Source organism: Trichosurus vulpecula, chromosome 3 (genome assembly GCF_011100635.1).
Source record: "Trichosurus vulpecula isolate mTriVul1 chromosome 3, mTriVul1.pri, whole genome shotgun sequence".
In the NCBI taxonomy this organism is placed as follows: Eukaryota; Metazoa; Chordata; class Mammalia; order Diprotodontia; family Phalangeridae; genus Trichosurus; species Trichosurus vulpecula.
In genome coordinates this window covers 18028227-18055921 of record NC_050575.1, presented here as the reverse complement: position 1 = coordinate 18055921, position 27695 = coordinate 18028227, and the positions used below count along the sequence as shown (strand labels likewise).

General features: G+C 44.3%; 1 protein-coding gene across 3 annotated transcripts in view; it reads right to left on the bottom strand.

Annotated features, from left to right (window-relative positions):
- Window positions 1–27695, bottom strand: part of EXOC3L4 (exocyst complex component 3 like 4) — a 103657-nt gene that overhangs the window by 26763 nt on the left and 49199 nt on the right. For all 3 annotated transcript variants that reach the window (XM_036749770.1, XM_036749768.1, XM_036749769.1), the window contains 6 exons: window positions 26158–26258; window positions 23506–23601; window positions 11951–12065; window positions 5844–5963; window positions 5535–5687; window positions 4219–4340 (listed from right to left, as the gene is read on the bottom strand). In XM_036749770.1, coding sequence (XP_036605665.1) covers window positions 4219–4340; window positions 5535–5687; window positions 5844–5963; window positions 11951–12065; window positions 23506–23601; window positions 26158–26258 — 707 coding nt within the window. The remainder of the gene's footprint in view (window positions 1–4218; window positions 4341–5534; window positions 5688–5843; window positions 5964–11950; window positions 12066–23505; window positions 23602–26157; window positions 26259–27695) is intronic.

The window sequence follows — 27695 nt, the reverse complement described above, 5'->3', positions numbered from 1 at the left end:
TTCCCTGAGGAAATCGATGCAGACAGAGGTTAAGGGACCCGCCCAAGGTCACACAGACAGTTAAGTATCTGAGGCTACGTTGGAACTCAGGTCTTCAGACTCTAGGCTCAGCGCTCTACGTACTGTGTCACCTAGCTGCTTCCCTCGGAGGGCTAATAAACTCTATTAGATTGAAGTCACGGCTAAGAGTGAGGGGCAAATCCAATAAGGCGTAGCCTGGCTGAGATAATGCAAAGTCTTCTCCTGCACAAATACAGGAGGGGGAGGGCGTGGCCAGACAGCAAGTCATGGGAAAAGCATTTGTGGTTTGAGTGGCCCCCCCGGCTATCTGTGAGCCAACAGCTGCGCCCAGGGCTAGGAAGAGCTACAGTTTCAGACTGCATTAGTGGAAGCATCCTTTGGAGGAGAAGCAGTGTGGCTTCTTGGAGAGAGAGCCAGGGTTCAAGTCCTGCTTTTAATGCGTCCTGGCTCTATGGCGCTGCGCAGGAGACTGTAAGCCGCAGATCTGCAGTGGTAGAGAGAGCTGCCCGAGGGACCACTCCCTCCGGCGGAAGGCACGGAGGGAGAGAATAGCTATTTAAGCATTGGCTAAGCCCTTGACTTACTTACAGTCTCTGCTTGACACAGTGATGAAATCCTTGGTCTGGACCAATCAGAATAAGGGATATGAGAGTCCTGCTGAGCCCTGCCCTGGTCAAAACCCATCTGGAGTCTTGTATGAAGTTTTGTGAGCCACATTTTAGGAAGTATGTTGTGGCAAACGAGATTGCGTCTAAAGGAGGGACAACCAGGACGGTCTGGGGCTATGGAGAGGACCTGGAATTGTTCCACCTGGAGAAGAGAAGGCTTAGGAGGAATATTGTCTTCAAGCATCAGGCAGCTAAGAATAGAGTGTTGGGCCTGGAGTCAGGAAGACTCATCTTCCTGAATTCAAATCTGGCCTTTACAAGCTGTGTGACCCTGGGGGGCAAGTCACTTTGCCCTGCGTGCCTCAGTTTCCTCATTTGTAAAACGAGCTGGAGAAGGAAATGGCAAACCACATGAAGAGAATCCCAAATGGGGTCACAAAGAGTCAAATACAACTGAAACGACTGAACGCCAACCACATGTGGGTGCACAGGGTTCAAATCCTGCTTTAGATATGTGATCACTTAATCTCTCAGCCTCAGTTTCCTTACCTTTAGGTGGGGATAATAACAGTCTACGTCCCAGGGTTGTTGGGAGGAGCAAATAGAATCATATGCCTGGTACACAGTAGGTGTTTAATAAATGCATATTTCCTTCCTTCCTTCCTTCCTGCCTAATGATTTGCAAGGCTTTTTACTCATTGAAACCCTGGGAAGGATAGTTAGTGCAAGCCAACTTTAAAGCCCCGTGTTAGTGCTTGTTGTTCAGTTATGTCCAACATTTTGAGACCCTGCAGACCACACTGTCCATGGGGTTTTCTTGGCAGAGACACTGGAGCGGTTTGTCATTTCCTTCTCCAGTGGTTTAGTGCTGGCTATTATTAAGTATCTGGAGAGTTATTGTGTGGAAACAGGAACACGTTTGTTCATCTAGGCCCCAGAGGGTAAAACTAGAAACAAAGAGAGTGGAGGCAGGTAGAATTATGAGGAAGCAGATTTTGGCTCAATAAGAGGGCAAATTTCCTGGTTAATCAGAGCTGGGACATTCGACGTCGGTAGACAGCAAGCTCCCTGTTACTGGAGATATTTGCAGCGGAGGCTTGACGGATCCCAATCAGGAAGGCTCTAAAAGGGATTTCTGCGGTGGCAAGGCTGGGCTCGGAGAGACCAAAATAGATGTATTTACTCAGTTCTCTCCCAGCTCTGAGGTACTATTAAGCTTAAAGATATCCCCCTGGACGTACCTCTAGGAGTGGTAGAGGGAGGAGGTTTGAGAAAGATCAAACTGACTTTCTTGACTTAACCTCCCCCAATAGGAACAGGCCAAATGCCCAGAACCACCCCTAATGTCCTGTGGAAATCTTATACTCATAGCACATCAGAGTTGAAAGAGAGCTTCAAATCCCGCCACTCAATTACCCCTACCCCCATTTTTCAGAGAGGGAAACTGAGCCTAAGAGAGAAAGCATGACTTGCCCAAGGTAGGATGGAGCAGTGTCCAACTCATAAGCAAATGAATGAAGAACACAGAGGAGGAAACATGACGTAGTCACCAGAGTCCTCGATACATAATCAGAAGACCGAGGTTCCAGGTCCTGCCATGCTGACATGTAATGACTACTGTGTCTATAGCACTTTTTGAAGTCTTCACAGTGTTTTACAAATATTATTTCATTTTATCCTTACAACTACCCTGGGAATTAGGTACTATTATTATGCCATTTTTTAGAAATGAGGCAACTGAGGCAGACGGTGATTAAGCGACTTATCAGGGAAATACAGCTGGGTGACCATGGGCAAGTCCCCCCCACCCCCCGCCTAGGCTTCAGTCTCTCTGTGTGAGGTAAATAAAATGTGAAGACTTCACAGGGAAGATATGTATAAATATATATCTATATCTATACCAGGAAATGTTTAAAAATCAAGAAATAGGAAAGTGAAAAAAAAATTCTGAGGCTGTGACAGTCTGATGGCTCAGCCTCTGGGAAAGTTTACCTTGAAACTTTTTGTTCTTTCTTCTGGTTCTGGTTTAAAGATTTGCTCAGTAAGAACAGGGTCATAATGACCTGTTTTTCTCTACTGTAAAGAATGGAGAGGGTCTCCCCCTCCCCTTATCCTATTCTCCTTCTTTAGATTTATAGATGTCGCCTCAGTTGTAATCATTAACTAAGGGAATGGGATTTGGAGCTTCTGTGCCTCAGTTTCCCAGTTCTTTGTCTAGCTTTTGAGATCAGATTGTAAACCCACCTTCTAGCCAATGGGGAGAAGGGTCAGAGGTGGATGGGAATTCTCTTATGTTAGGTATAATTATGGGTGTCTTGCCCCTTGTAAAGCGCCTCCCTTGCTGGATTCGTTCTAGCGGGGGATGCCCAATTCTCGAGTATTGAATAAAATTTATTTCTGTTCCCACTCTGAGATGGCTCCTTATTGACTTAATTGGTGGGGGTCTTTCATCCCACACATCCCCATCTGTAAAATGAGAGGGAAGGCCTATAGATGATTACTAAGGTTTCTTACAATTCTAACATTCTGTGCTTGAATATAGTCGATGAAGAGGTTTCGCCGTTCAAGGCTAGAGCCTTTTCTCTCCCTCTGATCAGAGGCCGTGAAGCCCCCTCATACTAGGTACTCCCTGATGGCAGGGTCTTCATTTCTTCATTTCTCTTCTACCCCCCAACTCCCAAGGTCAGGGGTTGCCTGAAAGCTAGGACCATGTCACCCCCTTCAGACTAGGGGGCTGTCAGGAGACAGAAGACTCATGGGAAGGAGAGCAAGAAGGACTTCCTGAGAGAGATAATGTGGGGACTGTTAATCTGAAATGTGGAGCAGAGCTTTTTTTTCTTTTTCTGGAGATGCGGAGAGGTTCCACCCTATCTCTAGACCAGAAGTTACCTCCCTCCTTAGAACAAAGAGGTGCCAATCTGGGAGATGTATGTCTCTCCAGGGAAAGGCCTGGCCAGGCTGGGACTTAATCACTCCCTGATAAACTCTCTAAAGTTCCAGGGGAAGCACACTAGGTTTCAGCCACCATGGTCCTGTTCTGATTTTATTAACCCACTGTCCTCCAAGGTCTCCCTACATGTGAGGCCACCCAGGGCAAAGGGAAGAGCCTGGGGTGGAAGTCAGGAGCCCTGAGTTAGAAGATAACAACATGATGGGACTTTGAGCTGGAAGTGACTTTAGAGATCAGTCTTTTTAATTCACAGACGAGGAGGCTGAGGCTCAGAGACAGAAAGGAGCTTGTCCTAAGTCACACAGCTGCTAAGTTACAAATCCAGAATTCAAACCTAGATCTTCCAACTCCCAATCCAGGGTTCCTTCCCTTATTCAATGCTGCTTTTAGATCTGCCACCAACTTCCCTTTCTGGACCTCACTTCCCTTGGCTGGAAAAATGAGGACAAACATCTCTGCCCGGCCCAGTCAGGGCTGGTGTGAGGGTGAAGGGAGCACTGGATGGGAAAGGGTGCTGAGACACAGGGGGCTCTGCTGGCAGGGGTGAAAGCGCCCCACATCCAAAGGCATGCCAGCTCAGGGGTCTCAGTGTTTGTGGATGACTCTAGGGGGAGCCTCCAGATGCAGGGCAGCACTAACCTGATGTCCGGGTAACCCCTGATGAGGTCTTCGATATGTTTTCTAATGTCCTCTTTATAGGTCTCACACAGGATGTGTGAGATGCAAGGGATCGCCAAACCCAGCCAAGAGGCTTCCGAGCCCTGGGAAGACAAGGAACCAGACAGAAGAAAAAGGGGTGAGCATGAGGAAGACTGGGCAGCTAGGTGGCACAGTGGATAGAGTGCCGGACCTGGGGTCAGGAAGACTCATCTTCCTGAGTTCAAATCTGGCTTTGGACACTGACTAGCCGTGTGACCCTGGGCAAATCACTTCACCCTGTTTGCCTTGGTTTCCTCATCTGTCAAATGAACTAGAGAAGGAATGGCAAACCACTCTAGTGTCTCTGCCAAGAAAACTCCACATGGGTCCCAGAGAGTTACGCGTGACTAAAACGACCAAACGAACACGAGGGGCATCTTCTGTATCCTCCTCTGTAAAATGATGGGGTTGTGTTAAATAACCTAATGTTCCCCACTTATCAGATGTACTATCTGCCTGAGACAGTCCATGTTCTACGTTCCAAGGTCCCTTCCTCATCACATTCTAAGATTCTGAGGTCCCTTCGAGCCCTGATAGCCAATGTTCTATTGCTTCCCCCTCTCAAGTTCTGTGTTTTATAATCCTTTCCAGCTGTAATATTCTGTGTTCTAATGATATTAAAGTTCCTTCCAGTTCTGATGTCCCATAAAGCTACGATCCCTTTGTATAAGGAAGGCGCTGAGCTGTCCCTACTCAGCCTGGGGGATTCCTTACACTGTGCTATGTTATGCCTGGACCTGCAGGGGAATGGGGGCAGGGGGAAGGATTATTAGTATCATAAGATTTAGAGCTGGAGGGGTTACAAAACAGAATATAAAATTTCAGAGCTGGGGTGGGGGTAGTTTAGAATGTAGACTATCAAGGCTAGAAGGAACTCTGGCTTTTGAACGCAGAACACAATACACAGTAGGATCTTAGAACTTAGAGAGACCTTAGACATCATCTTATAGAGAAAACCAAGGCCTTGAGAGGACAAGTGACTTGTCCAAGGCTATATAGGCAATAAGTAGGAAATCGGTCTCAAACACTTACTAGCTGTGTGACCCTGGGCAAGTCACTTAACCTCTGATTGCCTGACAAAATGGATCCACCAGAGAGGGAAATAGCAAACCACTCCAGCATCTTTGCCAAGAAAACACCAAATGAGGTTCACAAAGGGCAGGACATGACTGAAAATGACCGAATGACAACAAATTCTCACTACAGTACCAACCACACCCCATCAGCAGCCAAAGGACATAAATTTTGGGTAGTACCAGACTTTGAAAGGTAGAGCCAATGGCATCCGATTCGTGGATCATCTTCTGGGCACTGGCCATACGATCTGCTCCTCGAAGCCGTTCTCGTGGCCTCAGCACATGGGCCACATATTCCCGAATCACATAGCAGTGGGTTTCCTGAAGACACTCCTGGGAGAGGAATAGGATAGTGGAGGTCAGCCTCAAGGCTCTGTAACTCTTTCCTCCCTTCCCAGCTTTCGGTCTCTCAGTCTTTTCTTTCTGAGCCCCCTCTCCCCATGCGCTCCACATCCCTCCGCAGGACCATCCCTGGGGCCCCTGAACCACCTGACTGTGGGGCTGAACCAGGTGCTTCAGGTGCTGGGCAAAGGCGACAGTCTTCTCCATGATTGGCTGTAGCTTGTCGGAAGTCACCCAAGCCTTGCTGCCCACATCCTTGAATAGGACCTGTGGGGCAGAGAGAGAACCCAATCATACCCTGCTCGCCAGCCTACAGGATCATTAGACCTGTCTCTTCCACTACACTGTGACACCCTTCTTCCCTCTCTCCTCACCCCACCTGCACGTTCTAGGGCCTGATGCAGCACCATGAAGAGATAGTCTCCCCCCACCTCTCCCAGTCCAAATCCTCCCTAGCCTTCAGGATCTAAGCTGTCTCACTTCCTCCAGGAAGTCTACTTAGATCCTCTATCCCCCTCCTGACCTCCAGACCTTCTTTGCCACACAATGTGTGTATGCATGTATGTGTGTATGTATGTATGTGTGTATGTATGTATGTATGTAAATGGAATATATGTAAAGCATTGCTGCCTCTATTCCAGACAAATGGGGCTCCTGGTTGCTCCTCAGTCTTGCACTGCCTTCTCCTGACTTGGTGCATTTCCAGAGGCCAAGCCTTTATTTCCTGAGCAGACGCCAGCATATCTCTGCTTGTTGAAATCCTCTTCCTTCCTCAGATGTCCCCATTTTGACCCCTGTTTGAGAGTAAGCCCCCCCTCCACGGACCCCTCAGACTTCTTTGCACTTATTTCTACCTCTTTCATCCTAGCTGTGTACTTGTTATTCCCCACGTTAGACAATAAAGGCCTTGAAATGTGTTCCCGTCTTGGGTGTCATGGCTGAGCCTCCAGTCTCCCCAACTCAGGATCTACCTCTTCCTTCCTCACCTTCCCCACAGGTAAGGCCAGAGTCACAATCCAGATTTTTGCAAAGCCTTTTTGATCAGCAGAAGGTTGAACTTTCTGACGCGATTGACAATGTCAAGGCCAAGTTACAAAGTTTGATTTTGGCCAGCAAGCAACCGGAAATTGGACAGATGTCACCTGATTCCAATGATTCAGAAGGAGCATCTTGTTCTGAGACTTTAGGTAGTGCCAAAGAAGAGAAAGAAGCTTTATACCACTTCTCAAGAAATAAGCACCAGAGAAAGAAGCTGAAGCTTCTCCATGCCATGAGGTTGATGAGGCTTGCTGCAGTTACAAGGCTCGCTGCCCTTCTGATACACGGGGCTAGAGGCTTCATGCTGACTATTTATCAGAGCAAATATTGCTTGACCTACTCCTTTAATAAGCCAGAGGTCAAGTTAATGTATGTGTGTTAATTAAAAATAAAATCAAAGGAAAAAAGACTAAGTTCATTGGAGGTAGGGCCAATGTTAGATCTCTCTTTGTGTACCCCAGTGCCAAGCACAGGACCTTAGTCATGGCGAGTGATTAATATATGGCTTTCAAAGAGTGATCCTGTCCTGGTCTCTGACTATATTCCATGTGGGCAATTTTTGTCTCTCCAACAAAACTGAGACCTCCCTGGGGGCACGGGCTCTGCTGATGGCTTTGGTGTTGGGCGTCATGCCTGGATTAGACTCCCTCCTCACTTCTACTTCTCAGTATCCTTAGTACCCTTTTAAGCCTCATCTCATGTGGCTTCTCCTATACAAAGCCTTTTCGGATATTATCTAATTATTGGTGCATGGGCAGCTAGGTGGTGCAGTGGAGAGAGTGCCGATCATGGAGTCAAGGAAGACCCATCTTGAGTTCAAATCTGGCCTCAGACACTTAACCTTGTCTGCCTCAGTTTCCTCATCTATAAAATAAGCTGGAGAAAGAATTGGCAAACCACTCCAGTATCTTTGCCCAGAAAAGTCCAAATGAAGTCACAAAGAGTTAGATATGACAGAAATGACTGAAAAACAATAAAATTATTGGTGTCCCAATTTAGACATAGAGAGATAGATATAGAGATGAATATACATGTAAATGTAGGTATGGATATATACCCAGAGAAGGGACAACTTACACAGGAATGGGGGAAAAGGAGAGGGGGAGAATATGAAATTATAATGACCTTATAGTATCCCTACTGTGATGTATATGTTCATATATGCATACATAGACACATATTAAATATTTATACATAATCACATGTCATATATAATATGTATATTAACTTTATGTGTATATTTTATAAATATGTATACATATGCACATGTACGCGTAATACAAGCCACATATATATGTGTATATGTTACATATATAAATATAATGTACATAGTCATACACACGTTATTTATGTGTGGCATAAATTATGTCTATACAATGTATTATTTATACATGTATAATATAGACATATTTGTGTGTATATTTCATATATGTATATTCATAGATATGTAATGCATAGTCAATGCATAATGTAATGTTATATATTACATATACAATACAATGCACTATTATATATTTATACATATATTATACATAGAAATAGATATGTATGTTATATGTACATATGTTTAATGTATAATATATACATATATTATTAATGTAACATATACATATTCTTTATATATAATGAATATGTTTATTTTTACCTAATATATAATATGTAATTGTGCAAAGATTTGGCAACTAACCAATTGGATATGGGCATGAGAAGTGAAAGATCAAAGATGGCTCTGAAGTTTTGAACCTGGCTGACCACGAGAATAATTGACTAGGCAGAGGAATCAATGGCCCCCCTCTCCTAGGCTGTCTCCTGTTCCCCAGTTCTGGGATGCTTAAGGCTTAAATTGCACCCAGTTGGTTGCTGAAAATTTCTAGCAAGCTCTTTGATGCAAAATAGTTATAATTCCACCTTCCTCATTCTGAACTGATTAAATTTCAGGGACTTCCCATCCTCTTGCTACTAGTTCATGTTCCTTTGCCCCGAGGTGAAAGCTGAAGCAACAAACCTTTTGTCTGAAAATCCTACATAAACCTAGCTCTGAACCTTCCACTATAGGACACATCACACTGTTCGTCTGGGCCACCAACCAAAGCATGTTGCCCTGTAAGTGGGAGTGGCAGGCCTCACGTTATTCTATCCCTCACTGCATTGCTGTTCATCTGTCCAATCCTTTGCTTGGCTGTATCAATAAACCATTCTAAACCCTTAGAGTAGCTGCATGCTATTCATTAGAATTCAACTTCCCTCTTAATTTGCATGATGGAAATAGTGCCTAGGACAGGAGGAAGTTTGGGAGAGAAGATGGTAATCTCCTTTTCAACAGATTAAATTTGAGGAAGTCCAGGTACAGATGCCCCACAGATAGCTGGAGATGTGGGGCTAGATCGTGGGAAAATTTAGTGCTGAATATATAGATCTGGGATTCATCTGTATAGAGATTATAATTGAACCTATAGAAGTCAATGAGATTAACAAGTGAGGGGGAGAAAGAGAGAGAGAGAGCGAGAGAGAGAGAGAGAGAAGAAGAAGAAGAAGAAGAAGAAGAAGAAGAAGAAGAAGAAGGAGGAGGAGGAGGAGGAGGAGGAGGAGGAGGAGGAGGAAGAGGAGGAGAAAAAGGGAAAGAGGAGGGGTAAGAGTGGGGAGAGAGAGGAACAAAGTGAGAAGAGGGAGGAAGAGAGAGGAGAAGATGGAGAGAGGAGGGGGCTGTAGCTAGGTGGTGCAGTGAGTAGATCACTGGCCCTGGAGTCAGGAGGACCTGAGTTCAAATCCGACCTCAGACACTTGACATACTAGCTGTGTGACCTTGGGTAAGTCACTTAACCACAATTGCCCTGCCTTCCCCCCTCCAAAAAAAAAGAGAGAGAAAGAGAAGAGAGGGAGAGAGAAAGGGAGAGAGAATATATAGAGGGCAAAAAAGAGTATCTAAGACTAAGCCCTAGGGAATACCTTAGAGACTGGGAGAGGGATAATGAACCAGCAAAGGAGGCTTGAGAAGGTGCTGTCAGGATGGCCAAGAGAAGACAGTAGTTTAAGGGAGTTGGGGGTGGGGGGGAGGAGGCCTGGATAGGCTGATCACCAGGAATCTCATCGTGCTCTTTAACTCAGTCTTGGATACTCAACACCTTCCCAGCTTCCTCAGCTCCTTCTCCCTTCTGATTGGAGGGCTGGAGGGTAGAAAATCAAACTCCTCTGAAAGAAAGCTTCCCTTCATAGAGGACTGAACCTGGTCTTTGCTTTCCCTCTACTCTACTTTCCCTCTGCAGCTCTGCTTGGTCTGAACTCCTTGGAACATAATACCCTGACTCCACAGACCTCCTGGCTCCCCCTGCCCAACCCAATTTTCCAACTTCCTTTTGTGTGTTGTCTTCCTCCATTCCTTTGTAAGTTCCCTGATGGCAAAGAACTTTTATTTGTATCCCCAGTGCTTAGCATTTAGCCTGGCACATAGTAGGAGCTTAATGATGTTTATTGAATTGAATACATCAATAGTTTCAAAAGCTGGAGAGAAGTCAATGAGGAAAGGGATGGAGAAAAGGCCATTAAATTTAGCAGTTAAGATACCACTGGTTATTTTGGAGAAAATGGGAGGCCGAAGCTTGTTGCATGGAGTTAAGAAGTGAGGGGATGGTACAGAAATAGAGACAGCAAGTAGAGGCAACTCTAGGAACTTGGCAGTCAGGGAAGGACAAAGGCTGGGCAGGGTGGCAGGGTCAAGTCAAAGGTTTTTAAGGAAGGGTAAGGCTTGAGCATGTTTGTAGAGAGCAGGGAAGGAACCCGTGATGATGAGAAAGAGAGAATGATGAATATAGCAAGTTTCCAAAGGAGGAGATAAGATAAAGGAATGTGAGAAATGAACATTTCTCTCTGGTGTTAGTAACTAATTATTCAGTCAGAACCAAGGTTTTTCCCCTTTTCTACTTCCTCATCCAGAAACCAACCAGTGTAAGATATCTCTGTTAAAGATTTACCCAGGCCAAGATCTAATCAGATAGTAAAAGAAATTCTGATTTGGGGCTAATGGGTATATTTTTGCTCACTGTGTTTGCTCAGACAGGCCTGGGAAAATGTGGATCTTCTCTTCTCTCAGAAGGGTGGTATGGAAATTGATAAGTCTCTCTGGCCAAGGTTTGGGTAACCTAAATCATGTGCCCCAAGACCCTCAGTATAATACAGCTCAACCTCTCATTGCAATGTTCATTTTGTCATTAATTGTTGACCAATCAGAGTTGATTGCCACTCCTCAGGAACACCTACTCTTTGAAGGGCATATAAACTGTGAACCCACCACTGTGAGGGGTCTTTGCTCTAAGAGAGAGCCAGATGAACTTCTTGTTATTCATAGATATGCCGGCTTTATTAATGAAATGATAACATTGCCCAGAAATGATGTCTCTCAAAATTTTTTCGATAGTCACAGGCACAACAAAAGGAGTTAGCTTTGGCAAGGAGAAAAGATATTTGCCTCATTCTCAGAGACTTCAGGGAAGGGGAAGAGGGTGGGTGAAGACATAGACAGGTTTTGGAGTATGGAGAATGGGAGAGAAGAGGGCCCACAATGGATGACTTCAAACTTGTTTGCCAAGTAAGAGACAAAGTCATATGTTTAGAGCAGAGGGCATGGAGGTATAGTTGGAGTCTTAAAGAGAGAGAAGTTTTCAAAGCAGCTTTTTTGGCTAGTGCGATGAAGACTCAGAGATGGTTTAACGGATTGCTGTGCAGTAGTGAGGGCCCAGTTTAGTTTAGATAATAAGGATTTGTAGACCCAAGCATACACTGTTTCAATGCCTCCTCTGATACACTGCTTCCTCTTATACATTGTCTCCATCCACATATTATTTCTTCTCCCACGCCAACTCCTTTTGGATACCACCTCTTGTCACAGGACCTAGGCAACTTCTTCTTTTGCCTCTCTTACAAAAGGGCTCTTTGTAAATAGACATTTTCTCCAATGAGAGGAAAATGAAAAACTTTCCCATATCCTTCTCCGTCTTTACCAGAAAACCCCTGCCACTTGCCAAGGTCCTCCACCCTGGCCTTTGTCAAAGATCAGGGTGGATTCTGGCTGGTCAGCAATCCCATGCATCCCTGCTCATTCCATAGCTGGGTCTACCTCTGGGTCCTGCAGTCATCCTTATGTATGGTGTGGTGACCCCCATTTCCATCTGATACCATTGGAGCAGATAACGAGTCTAGGAACTTAGAACCAAAGGCCTTACCTGTGTTTCTTGATGTAAATGGACCAGCATTCGATTTTTGAATCTTCTAATTACCTCAGACAGGGTATTTCCCACATTCTTAAAGCTGCTTGAGAATTTGGCCGGTAGGTTGGTCCTGGAGAGAAAAAGCCAGGAGCAAGTGAGCCTCCTAGCACCAGCCAAGAGGCAGGAGTCTGGGAAGGGGAGAAGGCCTTATCCCTCTGTGTCCACTCAGTCAGATACTCTTCTGTACTTTGAGGTCTGTAATTGCCACCCCTTTATCCTCTTGAAACAACGGTCCAAGAGCACAGTGAGCCTCATAGAATATTAGAACTGGAAAGGACCTGGAAAGACTTATATGAACTGATGCTGAGTGAAGTGAGCAGAACCAGGAGAACATGGTACACAGTATCAGCCACAGTGTTCGACGACTGACTTTGACAGACTTAGCTCTTCTCAGCAATGCAAAGACCTAAAACAATTCCAAAAGACTCATAATGGAAAATGCTGTTCACATCCAGAAAAAGAAATATGAAGTCTGAATGCAGATCGAAGCAGACTATTTTCTTTTTTTGTTTTGTTCTGTTTTGTGTTTTTCTCTCTCATGGTTACTCCCATTCATTCTAATTCTTCTGTACGACACGACTAATGTGAAAATATGTTTAAAAGGAATGTATATGTAGAGCCTATATTGGAATGCCGGCTGTCTTGGGGACGGGGAAAAAATTAAAACATATAGAAGTGAATGTTGATAACTAAAAACAAATTAACTTAATAAAAAAGAACTGAAAAGGACCTTTGAGACTACTGTGTTTTAGATTTAGGGCTGAAAGGGATCTCAGAACACAGCTAGTCTGGGATGGAGCCAAGATGGCAGATGGAAAGCAGGGACTTGCTTAAGCTCTCCCTCAAATCCCTCCAAATACCTGTAAAAAATGGCTCTGAACAAATTCTAGGGCTGCAGAACCCAGGAAATAGCAGAGGGAAACAGGTTTCCAGGCCAGGAGATGGTTGCCGGGAAGGGTCTATCGCATGGTGCTGAGAGCTGAGGGCAGCCCAGTGTGGGCCATGCTGGGACAGACCAGACCCGGAATCAGCCAGCCAGAATAGGCATTGGGGCCATGAAATAGTGAGTGGTGGCAGTTGCCAGACTTCTCAACCCACAAACGCCAAAGAGCAGATTAGGGGGCTACTGCAGGATTGAGTTCAGAATGGTCCGGCTGCCAGCTCTGGGGGTGGAGGAGGTGGTGCAGTGGTGGTGGTAGCAGTAGCGGAAAGGTCCTGAGGCTGCTTCCAGAGCTCCAGCATTAGCCACTTCCTGAGTCCCTGGCTCACACAGTGGGAGGAATCTAGCCGTGGATCAGAGCGGGAGTACAAGGAGCACTTTGTGGGCACAAAGGCAGATTCTCTTGCTGTGCCCTGCTTGGATCTGGATTGCGGTCCTGGTTGGCAGTTCTTAGGGGAGGAGGAGCGCTGCTGGGACAGAGCCTGGGGTGACGGTGGAGTAGAAGTACCTCTGAAAACAGCAGTGCTTGGACGCTAAAGCTTGGGACAAAGTACTCTCTACTCTACAAGAAGTCATACCCCAACGAAAAGCTCAAGGGTCAAGTAGTTGGCTGGGAACACGGCCAGGCAGCGAAAATGGACTCAGATTCAGACTCAGACTTTGGAATCTTTCTTTGGTGACAATGAAGACCAAAACATACAGCCAGAAGAAGTCAACAAAGTCAAAGAGCCTACATCAAAAGCCTCCAAGAAAAATATGAATTGGTCTCAGACCATGGAAGAGCTCAAGAGGGATTTGGAAAAGCAAGTTACAGAGGTAGAGGAAAAATTGGGATGAGAAATGAGAGTGATGCAAGGAAACCATGAAAAACAAGTCAATGACTTGCTACAGAAGACTCCAAAAAATACTGAAGAAAATAACACCTTAAAGAATAGACTAACCCAAATGGCAAAAGAGCTCCAAAAAGTCAATGAGGAGAAGAATGCCTTCAAAGGCAGAATTAGCCAAATGGAAAAAGAGGTCTAAAAGACCACTGAAGAAAATACTACCTTAAAAATTAGACTGGAGCAAGTGGAAGCTAGTGACTTTATGAGAAACCAAGATATTATAAAACACAACCAAAGGAATGAAAAAATGGAAGATAATGTGAAATATCTCATTGGAAAAAGCACTGACCTGGAGAATAGATGCAGGAGAGATAATTTAAAGGCCATGATCTAAAAAAGAGCCTACACATCATCTTTCAAGAAATTATCAAGGAAAACTGCCCTGATATTCTAGAATCAGAGGATAAAACAGAAATTGAAAGAATCCACCTATTGCCTCTTGAAAAGATCCCAAAAAGAAAACTCCCAGGAATATTGTTGTCAAATTCCAGAGTTTCCAGGTCTAGGAGAAAATACTGCAAGCAGTCAGAAAGAAACAATTTGAATATTGTGGAAATACAGTCAGAATAACACAAGATCTAGCAGCTGCTACATTAAGGGATTGAAGGGCTTAGAATATGATATTCCAGAGGTCAAAGGAGCTAGGATTAAAACCAAGAATCACCTACCTAGCAAAACTGAGTATCATGCTGCAAGGCAAAATATGAATTTTCAATAAAATAGAAGACTTTCAAGCTTTCTCAATGAAAAGACCAGAGCTGAATAGAAAATTTGACTTTCAAATGCAAGAATCAAGAGAAGAATGAAAAGGTAAACAAGAAAGAGAATTCCTAAGGGACTTACTAAAGTTGAACTGTTATATTTACATTCCTACATGGAAAGTGATGTGTGTAATTCATGAGACCTTTCTCAGTATTAGGGGAGTTGAAGGGAATATAGATAGAGGGCACAGGATGAAGTGAAATGAAGGGATGATATCTAAAAAAAACGAAATAAATTTAAGCGGTGAGAGAGGAATATATTGAGAGAGGGAGAAAGGGAGAGATAGAATGGGGTAAATTATCTCACATAAAAGTGGCAAGAAAAAGCAGTTCTGTTGGAAGGGAAGAGGGGGCAGGTGAGGGGGAATGAGTGAATCACGCTCTCATTGGATCCAACTTGAGGAGGGAATAACATCAAAAGCCCAATTTGGTATCTTAGCCCACAGGAAAGTAAGGGGAAGGGAATAAAAAAAGGGGGCATGATAGAAGGGAGGGCAGATGGGGGTGGAGGTAATCAAAGGCAAACACATTTGAAAAGGGGCAGGGTCAAGGAAGAAAATTGAATAAAGGGGGACAGGATAGGATGGAAGGAAATATAGTTAGCCTTTTACAACATGAGCAATGTGGAAGTGTTTTACAATAATGATACATGTGTGGCCTATGTTGAATTGCTTGCCTTCCTAGGGAGGGTGGGTGGGAAGAGGTGAGAGAATTTGGAACTCAAAGTTTTAAAAGCAGATGCTTAAAAAATTTAAAAAAGGGTTTTGTTTTTGTTTTTTTTTTTTTGCATGCAGCTGGGAAACAAGATATATAGGGAATGGGGCACAGTAATCTATCCTGCCCTACAAGAAAGTAAGGGGAAAGGGGACTGGGGGGGGGAATGCGGTGAAAGATGGGAGGGCTGACTGGGGAACGAGGCAATCAGAATATATGCCATCTTGGAATGGGAGGGGAGGTTAGAAATGGGGAGAAAATCTGTAACTCAAAATCTTGTGGAAATCAACATCGAAAACTAAAATATAAAATAAAAAGAAGAAAACAACAACAACAAAAAAGAACACAGCTAGTCAATCCTCTTCATTTTCACATGGGTTCCTTCCCATCCTCTCCCCATAACTGCTCAGGTAACTGAGGCCCAGAGATGTTAAAGCACTTGCCCAAGGTCACAAGGCTGTGTAAGTAACAGAACTCAGATGTGAACCCCAGTTCTCTGATTCCAAATCTAATAACACTTTTCACTTCCCCACACTGCTTCTCTCAATTAGTCAAAGACCATGGAGGCAGAAGAGTGCAATGAAATGCACATTAATTTTCTAATCATGGCTCTTCTATTTATTAGCTTCTTTGATCTTGGGCAAGTCAAGCCCCCTTCTTTGAGAATCCAATTTGTCTAAGATGACTTTTGTTGTTTATCTCAAGGAGCTGTTTAGAGGAAAAATGCTTAAAGCCTCTATAAATAAATAAAAAAACACCTATTATTACTATTTTACAGATAGGGAAACTGAGGCCCAGAGAAAAGAATTGACTTGTTCAAAGATAGTCAGTGACAAAGCTGGAATTGGAATCCAAGTTTGCTGCTTTGAAGGCCTGGGCTCTCAGTATTAACTAGGCTGCCTTCAAGTAACCTTGTTAATTGTCACTGTTACAGGCCGGGGAATGGAACCTTGAAGGGGTGGGAGGGAATCCTGGGGTCAGTTTTGATGGAGAGAGGAAGAAAAGATCTGCATTGAGAGAGGCTATCTGGGTAAGGGCCACAGTGACTACAACTTGGACCCTGAAAAAGAGTACTGCACACAGGGAATTACCTCCCCCCACAAATACGGGGCCCTGGATCTCCAGACAAAAAATCTCCACCCAAGGTTCCCTAAACTTCCCTTGCTCTGAGAATGACAATGCTAATTTCATGTCCATCTGTTGCCTACCAAGAAGGAAGGGCTCTGGGCTGGAAAATCCCAGAATTGTAGGCTTGGCTCATCTGTAAATGATTATTTTGGGGTGTGCCTGGGAAGCATGTGAAAGAAAAAACCTCAAAAGGGCAGCTGGTAGCTGGAAGAGGAGAGTTTGGCATGGCCTACTCTGTGGCTGTTCTGGGCCCCACATCACAGAGTAAAGAATATCAGAGCTGGAAGGGAGATTGGAAGCTATCTTGTCCAACTTCCTCATTTTTACAGAGGAAGGTAATGTCCATAGGGAAGAGATAACTAGGCCAAGGTCATGCAGAGAATCACTGGCCAAGCTAGACAACAAGGCAGATTGGATGGGACAAAACGGAATGCGAGGCAGAGAAGTGCCACTTGTTTGTTCAATCAATCGGTCATCCAATAAGCATTTACTGAGCTCCACTATGTTCCAGCCACAGGACTAGGTGCTAGCAATGAAAAAGACAAAACAAAACTGTCCCTGCGCTCAAGAAACATGATGATGTATACAGATACAGGTATATATGAGACACAAACAAATTCAAGGTAGCCTAGGCACAGAAGGAAGACCAGGAGATGCCTTCTGCCCAAGATGGAGATTGAGCTGAGTCTTAAAAGGAAGCCAGCGGTTTTGAGAGATGGAGATGAGGAGGAAGAATATTCCAGGCATGGGAGATAGCCACTACGGATGTGGAGATGGAAGATGGAACAACCTGTGTGAAGAATAACAAGCAGGCTAGGGTGGCTACTAGAGTAAGTGGAGGGGTGGGATGTGTAAGACTGGAAAGGTAAGAAAGGGCTAAGGTGTGAAGAATTTTTAATGCCAAGCAGGATTCTATATTTTATTCTAGAAGTAATAGGGAGTCATTGGAATTTATTGAGCAGGGGATGACGTAGTCAGACCTGAGGTTTAAGAAAACCATTTTGGCAGTAGTGTGAAAGATGGACTGAAGAGAGAAGAGACTTGAGTCAGGAAGACCTGAGTTCAAATTTGACTTCAGACACTTACTAGTTGTGTGACCCTGGGCAAGTTACTTAACCCTGACTGCTTCCAAAAAGAAAAAGAAAAAGAAAGTTGAAGCAGGGAAACCAATTAGGAGGCTGGTACTTTAGTCTGCTCAAGAGGTGATGAGGGCCTGTGCTAGGATGGTAGCTGTGTGATTGCAGAGAAGGATAAGTTGTGGCAATAAAAACAAAATTTGGCAACTGATTGGATATTCTGATGATGGAGAGTGAGGAGTTAAGAATGGTGATGACCTTGAGAAGCTGTGTGATGTTTCAGAGGGGTGTGGGTCCTACATGAAAGAAAGTTCTCTTTTGGATATGTTGAGTTTGAGATGCCTAGGAGACATCCACTTCAAAGTGTCCAAGAGGTAGTTCATGATGTTGGACTAGAACTCAAGAGAGAGAGACTGAGACTGGATATATAGATCTGGGAGTCATTTTACAGAGATAATAATCAAATCCATGGAAAATGATGAGAGACTGAGACTGAAAGAATAGAAAGAAAGGAAAAGATCCAGGAAAAATACTTGGGAGACACCCAAAATGAGTGGATGTGGAATGGGTGTTAGCAAAAGAAACTGAGAAAGACTGGTCAGACAAATGCATGCACTAGATTTGATGTCAGAGGATAGATGTTCGAGTCCAGCCTTTGCCACTCATTAATTGTGTGTCTTTGGGTATATCACTTTCCTTTGGGCCTCAGGTTCCCACCTGTACAATGAGAGGTCAGACTAGATTTCTTCCCTTCTAGCTCTCAGATCCTCAGTCCTATATGATATATTATGAATTATGTGACCTTGGGCAAGTCATGTAACTCGTTGGGCCTTAGTTTCCTCACCTGTAAAATGGACTACTTGCCTCATACATTTTTAGAGGATATGAGGGGTCTTGAGGAAAATATCTTATAAACCTTATAAATCTTATTATATAACCCTTATAAAAGCTATGCTGTCTTTCTTAAAGAGCTATTGAAATTTTAGTATTTTATTAGAGACAACATAGGATAGTATAAAAAGCAATAGATTTAGATAATAGGTAATAGATAGGCAGCTAGATGATGCAGTGAATTGAGCACTGGGCCTGGAGTCAGGAGGTCCTCAGGTACTTACTAGCTATGTGACCCTGGGCAAGTCACTTAACCTTGTCACCCTCAGTTTCTCATCTATAAAATAAGCTGGAGAAGGAAACAGCAAACCCCAAGAAAAGTCCAAATGGGGTCACGAAGAGTCAGACACAAACGAAACAACACAATAAATAAAAAACAATAGACTTAGATAAAAGATAATAGATAAAAGCGGTAGACCTGAGTTCAAATTAAGTTACAATTTATGTGACATTGGGTAGGTAACAGCTTCTCTGGGCCTCAATTTCCTTAACTGCAAAAAAAAAAAAAAAAAAATAAAGGAGTAAGAAGAGGAAATAGATGATCCCTAATGCAATTTCTGAGGTCGCTAGTTTAGCTCAGTGGATACAGTACTGGGTCTGGAGTCAAGAAGTTCAGTCATTCAGTCCTGTCTGACTCTTCATGACCCCAAGGACCATAGTGGGCCCTTCTACCCTCCACTATCTTTTTTTTTTCACTTAATAGTATTTTATTTTTTTCCCAATTACATGTATAGTTTTCAACATTCACTTTTATAATATTTTGAGTTCTAAATTTTTCTCCCTCCCTTCCCTCCCCCACCTCCCCAAGACATTGAGCAATCTGATATAGACTATACATGTCCAATCCTATTAATACTATTTCCGCATTAGTCATGTTTCTACCATCTCTTGAAGTCCGTCTAAGTTCATGTTTGTCATTCCCATGATGCTTTCTATCCAGCTGTTCTCTTTTCCTTTTGCTTTCAATCTTTTCCCAACATCAGGGTCTTTTCCGGTAAGTCCCATCTTCTCAAAGCATTTATCCATAAGTTCAAATATGGCCTCAGACAATCACTAGCTATGTGATCCTGGGCAAATCATTTAGCCTCTGCTTGTCTTAACCCACTGGAGAAGAGAACGGCAGACCACTCCAGTATCCTTGCCAGGGAAACTCCAAATGGGGTCCTGAAGTATCAGACGTGACTGAAATGACTGCCAACAACACTGACGAAATGTAATTTTTAAATCCTCTGCCTATGAATGCCTTGGCCTAAAGTGCTTGGCCCTGCTTTACTTGCCCTCTCAACCTCTGCAGCACTGCTGTGCTCTATGCATCTCTACGTTCAATCCACTGTGAAGCACTGTTTGGTTACCTCCATTTCTCAAATTTATTCCTATCTATACTCACACTGCCACGCCCTCATTCAGGCTCCTTTCACCTCATTTAGTCAAAGCTTTCTACATTGCCCCCCTGCTCCGCTGCCTCCATTCCCCCCCTCTTCAGTGCATCCTTCCAGATTGCCAAAATCAAATTCATAATGCCTATCTCTGAGCCAGACCCTGTGTCTGTTTTGTATGTACTTTGTATAGGTAACCAAGAGTTCAAGCCTGGATCATTTCCATAAGACTTTCCTCACTGGTGGAAAGTTTTATGCAAATGGTCCAGGGCTGAATGCCAGGTTACTTCTATTTTATGTCTATATGTTGTATATTTTATATGTGCACATTGTCTCCCCATTAGAATGGAAGCTCCTTGAGGGCAGGGAATGATTCACTTTGCCTTTGTGACCCAGTGACTGATGCTTATAAATGCTTGTTACCTGATGTCCTTCCCTGATCAACAACCTGCGATGGCTCCCTATTTCTCCTCTTACTCCATGCAGCACAAGCCTCTTTGCCTGGCATTTAAGCTCTCTGTAGGCTGACTTCTACATCTTCTCTAGGCTTATCTCATACTACTCAACACATCTCTATGTCTCATCCAGCCCTATTTCTTCATTATGCCATACATCCCTTAGGCACACTTCCACCTTTCTTTGTTTTTGAGCTATTCCTCTCACCCAAAATGTCATTCTCTTTCCTTGGGCAAAGCGATAGTGATGCCCTTGTCCCGAACCTGGCTCTCCCTTAAGGCTCACTCAGCTCATGCCACCTCCTTCAGGAAGCCAGCCCTGATTAGGCCAGTGCACGATGGTTCTTCCCCTCTCTGAATTTCTCCGTCCTTTATGGTATCCCACACTGGCCTGATTGGCTGGCCCTATCCCATGTTCATGTACCCCTCTCCTCTAGCTAGACTACAAGCATTCTGAAGGCAGGGGCTGGGTCTCTTTCTCTCGTCTGCTCCATATTGTGATCTTCCTGAGGGAATGACCTGGAATGGTCCCCTTCTATAATTGATAAGAACATGGGAATTTATGGACCTCCTTGAACTTCTGGCTATAGAAGGTTTGGGGATTCTTCAGTCCATTCGTTCTTAGTATTTTAGACTAACGATTCCCTGAGGCCTTCTGCCACCTTGAGGCCTGGATGAGTATTGCAGGTAGGGGAGACTGGTCCCCAGGAGTCTAGAAATAGAGACTAGAGGGCTATAAGAAGCTGGTTTTGGGGGGAAGGAGGGCAGAAGTGGCAGGGGGAGAGGGGGAAGGGGTTGGTGGTGAGAGGGGGAAGGGAGGTAACACATACGATATGTTTGTGAGATCCCAAAGCAACAACCCTGGTGGTATCTGTATGGGACGTGGGGGTAATGGAGGAGTCCTTACAAGATCTAAAGTGGATAAAGACCTTTAGAGATCATCTTTCTGGTCCACTTCATTTTACGGATCAAGAAACTGAGTCCCAGCGAAAGAGAGTGACTTGCACCGCTAAACAGTCACTGCAGAGCTGGTACCCAAGCCTAGGTCTTCTGACTTTGAATCCTGCAGGGGGATGGATAAAATTTAGCTCCCCAGGCTCACAGGCTAGTGGGCAAGTGAGGGGCAGGGGGATATTTTTGAGCTTCACCCAACTGGAAAAAGTGCCAGATAGGGAGCGAAGGCGTCTAGGTTCACATTCCACCTTTGCCCCTGGCTCACTTTATGAGCCGGAGCAAGTTATTCCCTTCAAAGGGGGATAAAAATTGTGTGTCTTCCTTCATAGGGGTATTGTGGAGAGGGCATTTATGGTCCTATAAAATGCCACAGAAATGGGGTCTGTTGGCATAGAAATCACCAAAAGGGGTAAAAGATCCCTAGGAAAACATAGGACATCTTTCTCCCATGGCTCCTTCCTTCCCTCACCATAGAGTTGGAAACATGGGACTCGGACAATTGGCTTTTTCTATGAGTTGCTCTCTCTGGATCTCAGTTTCTTCATCTGTAAGTTGAGATCATTGGCTCAGATAAATCTGTCTAAATCCCGTGATTCAGGGCAGCTAGGTGGCGCAGTGAGTACAGCACCAGCCTTGGAGTCAGGAGGACCTGAGTTCAAATGTGACCTCAGACACTTGACACACTTACTAGCTATGTGACCTTGGGCAAGTCACTTAACCCCAACTGCCCTCCTCCAAAAAAAAAAAAAACTAAACTAAACTAAATCCTGTGATTCTTGTTCCTACCCAAGTACTGAAGTGGTACAGCTTCAGAATATGAGCCAGACACCTCCTGAGAAATCATCTGGGTCAATGCTCTCTCATTCTGCAGATGAGAAAACTGAGGCCCAAAGATAGAGAGGGAGTCAGCCATCATCACAGTGCTAGTAAATAGCAGAGCCAGGATTTGAACCCACATCTCTTGACTTCCAATCAAGTACTTTTCTAAGATAACACATCTGCTCTCTTGGAGTGGATTCCTCAGTTGGTGATGAAGGTAGAAGACGAGAAAGCTCTCCAGCATTGCCTGGAGGCCAATCTTTAGTGATCTCAAGATGGTGAAAGATTCTGGGCTCCAAGACCTAACTCCTTTCTAGAGGATTCTGTGGTAATAGTGGGAGGAACTGCCCACCCTCTCATCTGGCATTCCACTCATGTCATTGGGTGGCTGAGCTGTCAGTCCAGTATTACCCACACCTAGCATTGTGGTTAGAACCGATTGGAACTTTCTTATCTCTCCTGGCTGGAGCACCTGCCTGTGAGCTCCCACAGACAAGCGGCTGACGCAGGGCCCAGGTCTGCTCTTCCTTCCTCTGCCTCCTGAAGAGCTGCATGAAAGAGCCATGGCAGTAACTTCCATTTATTGCACAAAACGCTGCGAGCTACATGCTCCAAATATCATTAACTGCCTATTACAGATGAGGTTCATAGAAGAAGATCATTGTCCAAGGTCACCCAGTGAATTATTGACAGGCTGGGGAAAGGGGAATCAAAGGTTCTTTTCCACTGAATCACACTGACGAGGGATAGAGGGAGAAAAGAGAGACATTGGAACAGAAAGCCAAATCTTCATCTGCCATTCTGCCTACTCTTAAATCTATTCTTCATACTGCTGTCAGAATAACCTTCCTATTGCATAGAGCTAATCACATTTCTGCTAAAAAAAAAATCTTTGTTGGCACTCTACTGAATGCCAGTATAGGCTTTGCATCCAGATATTGGAGGCCTGTTACCATCTGGCACCAGCCTGCCTCTCCAGCTTTATCTCCTATTACTTCCCTCTACACACTGTACTCCAAACAAACACCTAATTTCTATTCCCCAAACACATCTAGCCCTCTTCTGCCTCCAAGCTACTACTTTCCCCTACATGTGGAATGCCCCATCACCTCTCTCTATGTCTGTCGAATCCACAATTTCTATTCCTCCTTTAAAACCCCATTCAAACCCCTCTAGGAAGCCTTCCCCATAACCCTTATCCCTGAGGCCTCCCAGAAACCTGTGCTGTCTTACTAGGTGCTATTAATTATTTCACTTCATTATGGCCTTGTCCTTCTATCTATCACACTGTAAGCTCCATGAAGGGAGGGACCATGGCATGCCTAAACTTGGCATCTCCCCTATTGTTGAGGATAGCGCTCTAAGCACAAACTTCTGTTGAGTGGAAGATGACTTAGGAGGGATTTTGGCCTTGGCCAGAGGCTGACTTAACAGCCTTCTTGTACCCTTCCTCCCCAAGCCCTAGAGAGGGTCCTCCCCTGTCCTTCCTCCCCAGACATTGAAGCCTACTTCAGCTCCTGGAAGGCAGTGATGTAGGCACAGAGGTAGGGCAGGAACAGGGTCTGATCCTTCGCAGAGTCTGAATCCAAGAACCTCTTCTCAAACCTGCACAGGGAGAGAGGGAAAGAGGGAAAAATCCTGTGGCTGCTTGGTCCAAACCAGGGGTCGAAGAATCATAAGATTTAGAGTCAGAAGAGGAGCTAGAGACCATGTAACCCAACTACCTCATTTTATAGAGGGGGGAACTGAGGCAGAGAGGAGGGGGAATGACTTACCCAAGGTAATACAGATAATGTCAGAGCCAGTATCAAACTCAGGTCCTCTGGCTCTAAACCCACTGTGTTTTCATAACATGATATGATATGATATGATATGATATGATATGATATGATATGATATGATATGATATATGCCATGACATAATGTAATATAAATGCCATGGGGTATTTGATATTGTTTATAATAAACATAACAGTTTCTTAAAACAACCAACAAATACGCCAGAATACATTGGGATAACACTAAAAGGGTCAGAGTGGTTTCAGTGGTGGTAGTAATCACTGGCTCTAGCGATCAAGTGTAGCAGGCCATTAGAGACCAGTTCCAGGTGGCAGAACGAGTGTTTACTGGTTGTGTGATCCTTAAAAGGGAAGCACTGCTGTCCCCTCACTGTGCAGGAGAGAATTCACAAAGAGGTAGGTGGGTTGCCGATGGAGGAGAGAGCAAAGGCTGCCACAGCTGTACCACACCGCCTCACCTTCCACCGTGTGTAGGGGCATAAACCATGCAGATAGCCACCCAGGGCTGAGATGAGACAGAAGGATGATCTATGTGTGCCAGAAACAAAGGTGGAGATGGTGATGCTTCTTCTCTTCGCCCTGCTCCTTTCCTCTCCCCTTCCCAGCGAGACCAGGTTACAGAGTGGTTCCAACGCTTATCTCTGTTCTTTCAGATTTATTTACATTTCTCTCTAATTAGACCTAAATGACCAGCTTAGGTAAAGCAGTGAGTGATTCATGGGCTTCGTTATTATAAAGGAGGTCAAAGAGAAGCAGGGGCCATGATGGCAGGGTATGCAGATGAAAGAAGCATGAAAGATTTGAACTTTAATCACAAACAAAGGTATTCTTTTAATACAACATAATTATAATATCTGGGCAGCTAGGAGGTGCAGTGTATAGAGTGCCAGACTTGGAGTCAAGAAGACTTTTCTTTGTGAGTTCAAATCTGGCCTCAGACACTTACTAGCTGTGTGACCCTGGGCAAGTCACTCAACTCTGCCTCAGTTTCCTCATCTGTAAAAATGAGCTGGAGAAGTAAACAGCAAACCACTCCAGCATCTTAGCCAAGAAAACCTCAGAATGGGGTCACGAAGAATCAGACACACCTGAAAAATGTCTAAACAACAACAAATTCATAACATCTTAAAAGAAGAAGAAAAAGAAAAAAGGAAGAGAAAAAAATGGCACTTCCCTATTGGACATGTCGAGCTGGGGATGCTAGAGCTAAATGGGGAGAATCTTAATGATTTTTATGTTTTATATACTTCTTAAAATAGAATTTTTTTTAAAAAAGCAATAAACTGGTTTCTCTTTTTTCTTACACCAAAATAGGAGTTAATAGCAGTTACTGCCTGGTTGGAAGAGGGTGGGAAGGAGAAGAAGGGGCTGGGCTACCTTGGCCATTATTCTGCTACATATTCAAGGATTTCCACCTTGCTGGGGAGAGCTGGGAGAGCTAGACATGGTAACCAGGTGGGAGGAAGAGGAGGGGATGGACTGGAACAGACTGGCAATTTCCACCTTCTAAAGGTGGGGGTCAGAGAAGAGGAGAGAGGGCAGGCTGTACCCCAGCAGCTGTCCAGCAGGTCAACTTTTCCATGTTAGGCAAAGAGTTCCTCACAGACATACTGTTACCCAGAAAACCTAGGTTCTGGTCCCACCTGGGTCACTGACTCTCTTTGTGACCTTGAATGAGCTTTGTCCCCTTTCTAGGCTTCAATTCCTTCTCTTCAAAATGGAGACGCAGTAATCCCTTTCCTCTCAGGGTTGGTGTGAGAGTCCATAGATCATAGGATTTAGAGATAACAGGGACCTTGGAGCTGATAAATAGTCCAATGTCTTCATTTTGTAGGTGAGAAAATTGAAGCCTAGAGGGGACCTTTGCCCTAAATCACATAAGTGGTGAGTAGCAGAGGTGAGATTCAAACCCAGATCCTTTGAGTTTAAATCCAGGTTGCTTTCCACCTAAGGACCTGAAGAAGATACAAGGGTGATGGGTTGTAATAACTCTTTTAATCTTTAATAGGTGAAGAAGAGGAAATTCACCTGACCTTCACCCAGCCAATCCCAACATGGGCTTCCCCTAGTCCCTTCCCTAATCCCAGGAAAAAGGAGGACTCCAATGGGGTGTGAGGGTGGGGTGTAATTCTGTCTGCGAAGCCTGGGTTCAAGCACTTATGCCCCAGCCTCAAACAATTCCTGGGGTTACAGATGTTAAACTGAGACCCCGAGGCCCCAGGCATCAGTGAGTACTTGGTGATATTTCTTCCTCCCCATCTACTCCCCCTTCTTCCCCTCCCAAGGAAAGGCAGGAGTCCCCGCTTCAGGGAAGCCCTCTAAGGAGTAAGGAGCCCAGCCTTTGGGGGAATATAAGACTGACCTGAGGATGAATTCATTCAGTAACTTCTCCAAGATCTGCAGTGTGGTGGCCTCCAGCCCCGAGGAGATGGCCCGGGCTGTGTTCACATGCTCCCCAATCAGCTGGGAAGGAGGCCAAGGAAGTAATACATCAGCTGTACCTGATGGCGGCCCCAGTTTATGACCGCCATATTTCCTCCCCCTTCAATCCATCCTTTATGATCCACTGCATTAATTCTCCTTATATATGGACCTGGTGATGTCATTCCCCTGCTCCAAAGTCTTTCCTGGCTCCCTATTACTTTCAGAGTAAAATTCAAATGTCTTTACCTTGTGTTCCTGGTCCACTGCAATCTGGAGTCTTTCTACTTTTCCCACCTCATCTTCCTTCCACACACTCTAGATCTAACTAAACCGACCTACTCTGTCTTTCGAATCCCCTGTACTCTCATGCCTCCCTCTTCTTTTTTAATTGTTGAATCTTTTAAATGAACTCATTCGCCATTTAAAATTAAATTCTCATGCTATCTCTTCCAAGAAGAACATCCTCGATTCCCTTCTCTATCCACCCTACTTCTCCACTCTTCCCTCCGTTTCTAACTCTGACCCCATTACCCCAGGAACAATCTTGTGCTCAGATTTCCCCTCTGGATTTTGTTTTATACTTTGCTAATTATACTTATTGGGGCAGCTAGGTGGTACAGTGGTTAGCGAGCTGGGCCTGGAATCAGGAAGACTCATCTTCCTGAGTTCAAATCCAACCTCAGATATTTACTAGCTGTGTGACCTGGGCAAGTCACTTCACCCTGTTTGTCTCAGTTTCCTCAACTGTAAAATGAGCTGGAGAAGGAAAAGACAAACCATTCCAGTATGCTTGCTAAGAAAACTCCAAATGGAGTCAGAGAGTCAGACATGACTGAAAAATGACTTAACAGCTCAACAAAATACATTGTCTATTATAGTTATATTTAAATATATATTTAGTGTATTTATAATATATATATAAATAAAAGGAAGAAAAAATAAAATATATATATATATATATATATAAGTATAAATTATATTTAAATCTTATTGCCCTTCTAGCCAGTAATGATGGGAGACACTGTGTTACTGAAACTTTGAATCCTCCCCAACAGCAAGCCTTTTGCTCTGCATACACATCAGGGGCTTGGTGAAATGGATTGAATTCCTGATTACTTACATAGCCCTTCAGCACAGACAAATTGGCTGTCAAAGCTGTGTCCCTCTTCTCAAATTGGGCGTCCTGGCTGTCTCTGGTGACCCTCAGTCATCTCTTAGAGATTAGCTAATCGTTATCTCCCCCAGAGACTCTTGCTCTGGGATTGTGGATAACTAAGACTTCCTGCCCCTGGGGATAAGAACATGGGGCTCCTCAGCCTGAAACCCCCTGCTCTCCCTGCACTCAATTTCTCTTAGAGTCTCACCGTGCCAGCAGAGGCTGCTAATAATAGCTGGCATTTATATAACACTTATTTTAACATTTGTAAAGCACTATATGAGTACTACCTCCTTTGTTCCTCTTGACAGCCCTGAAGA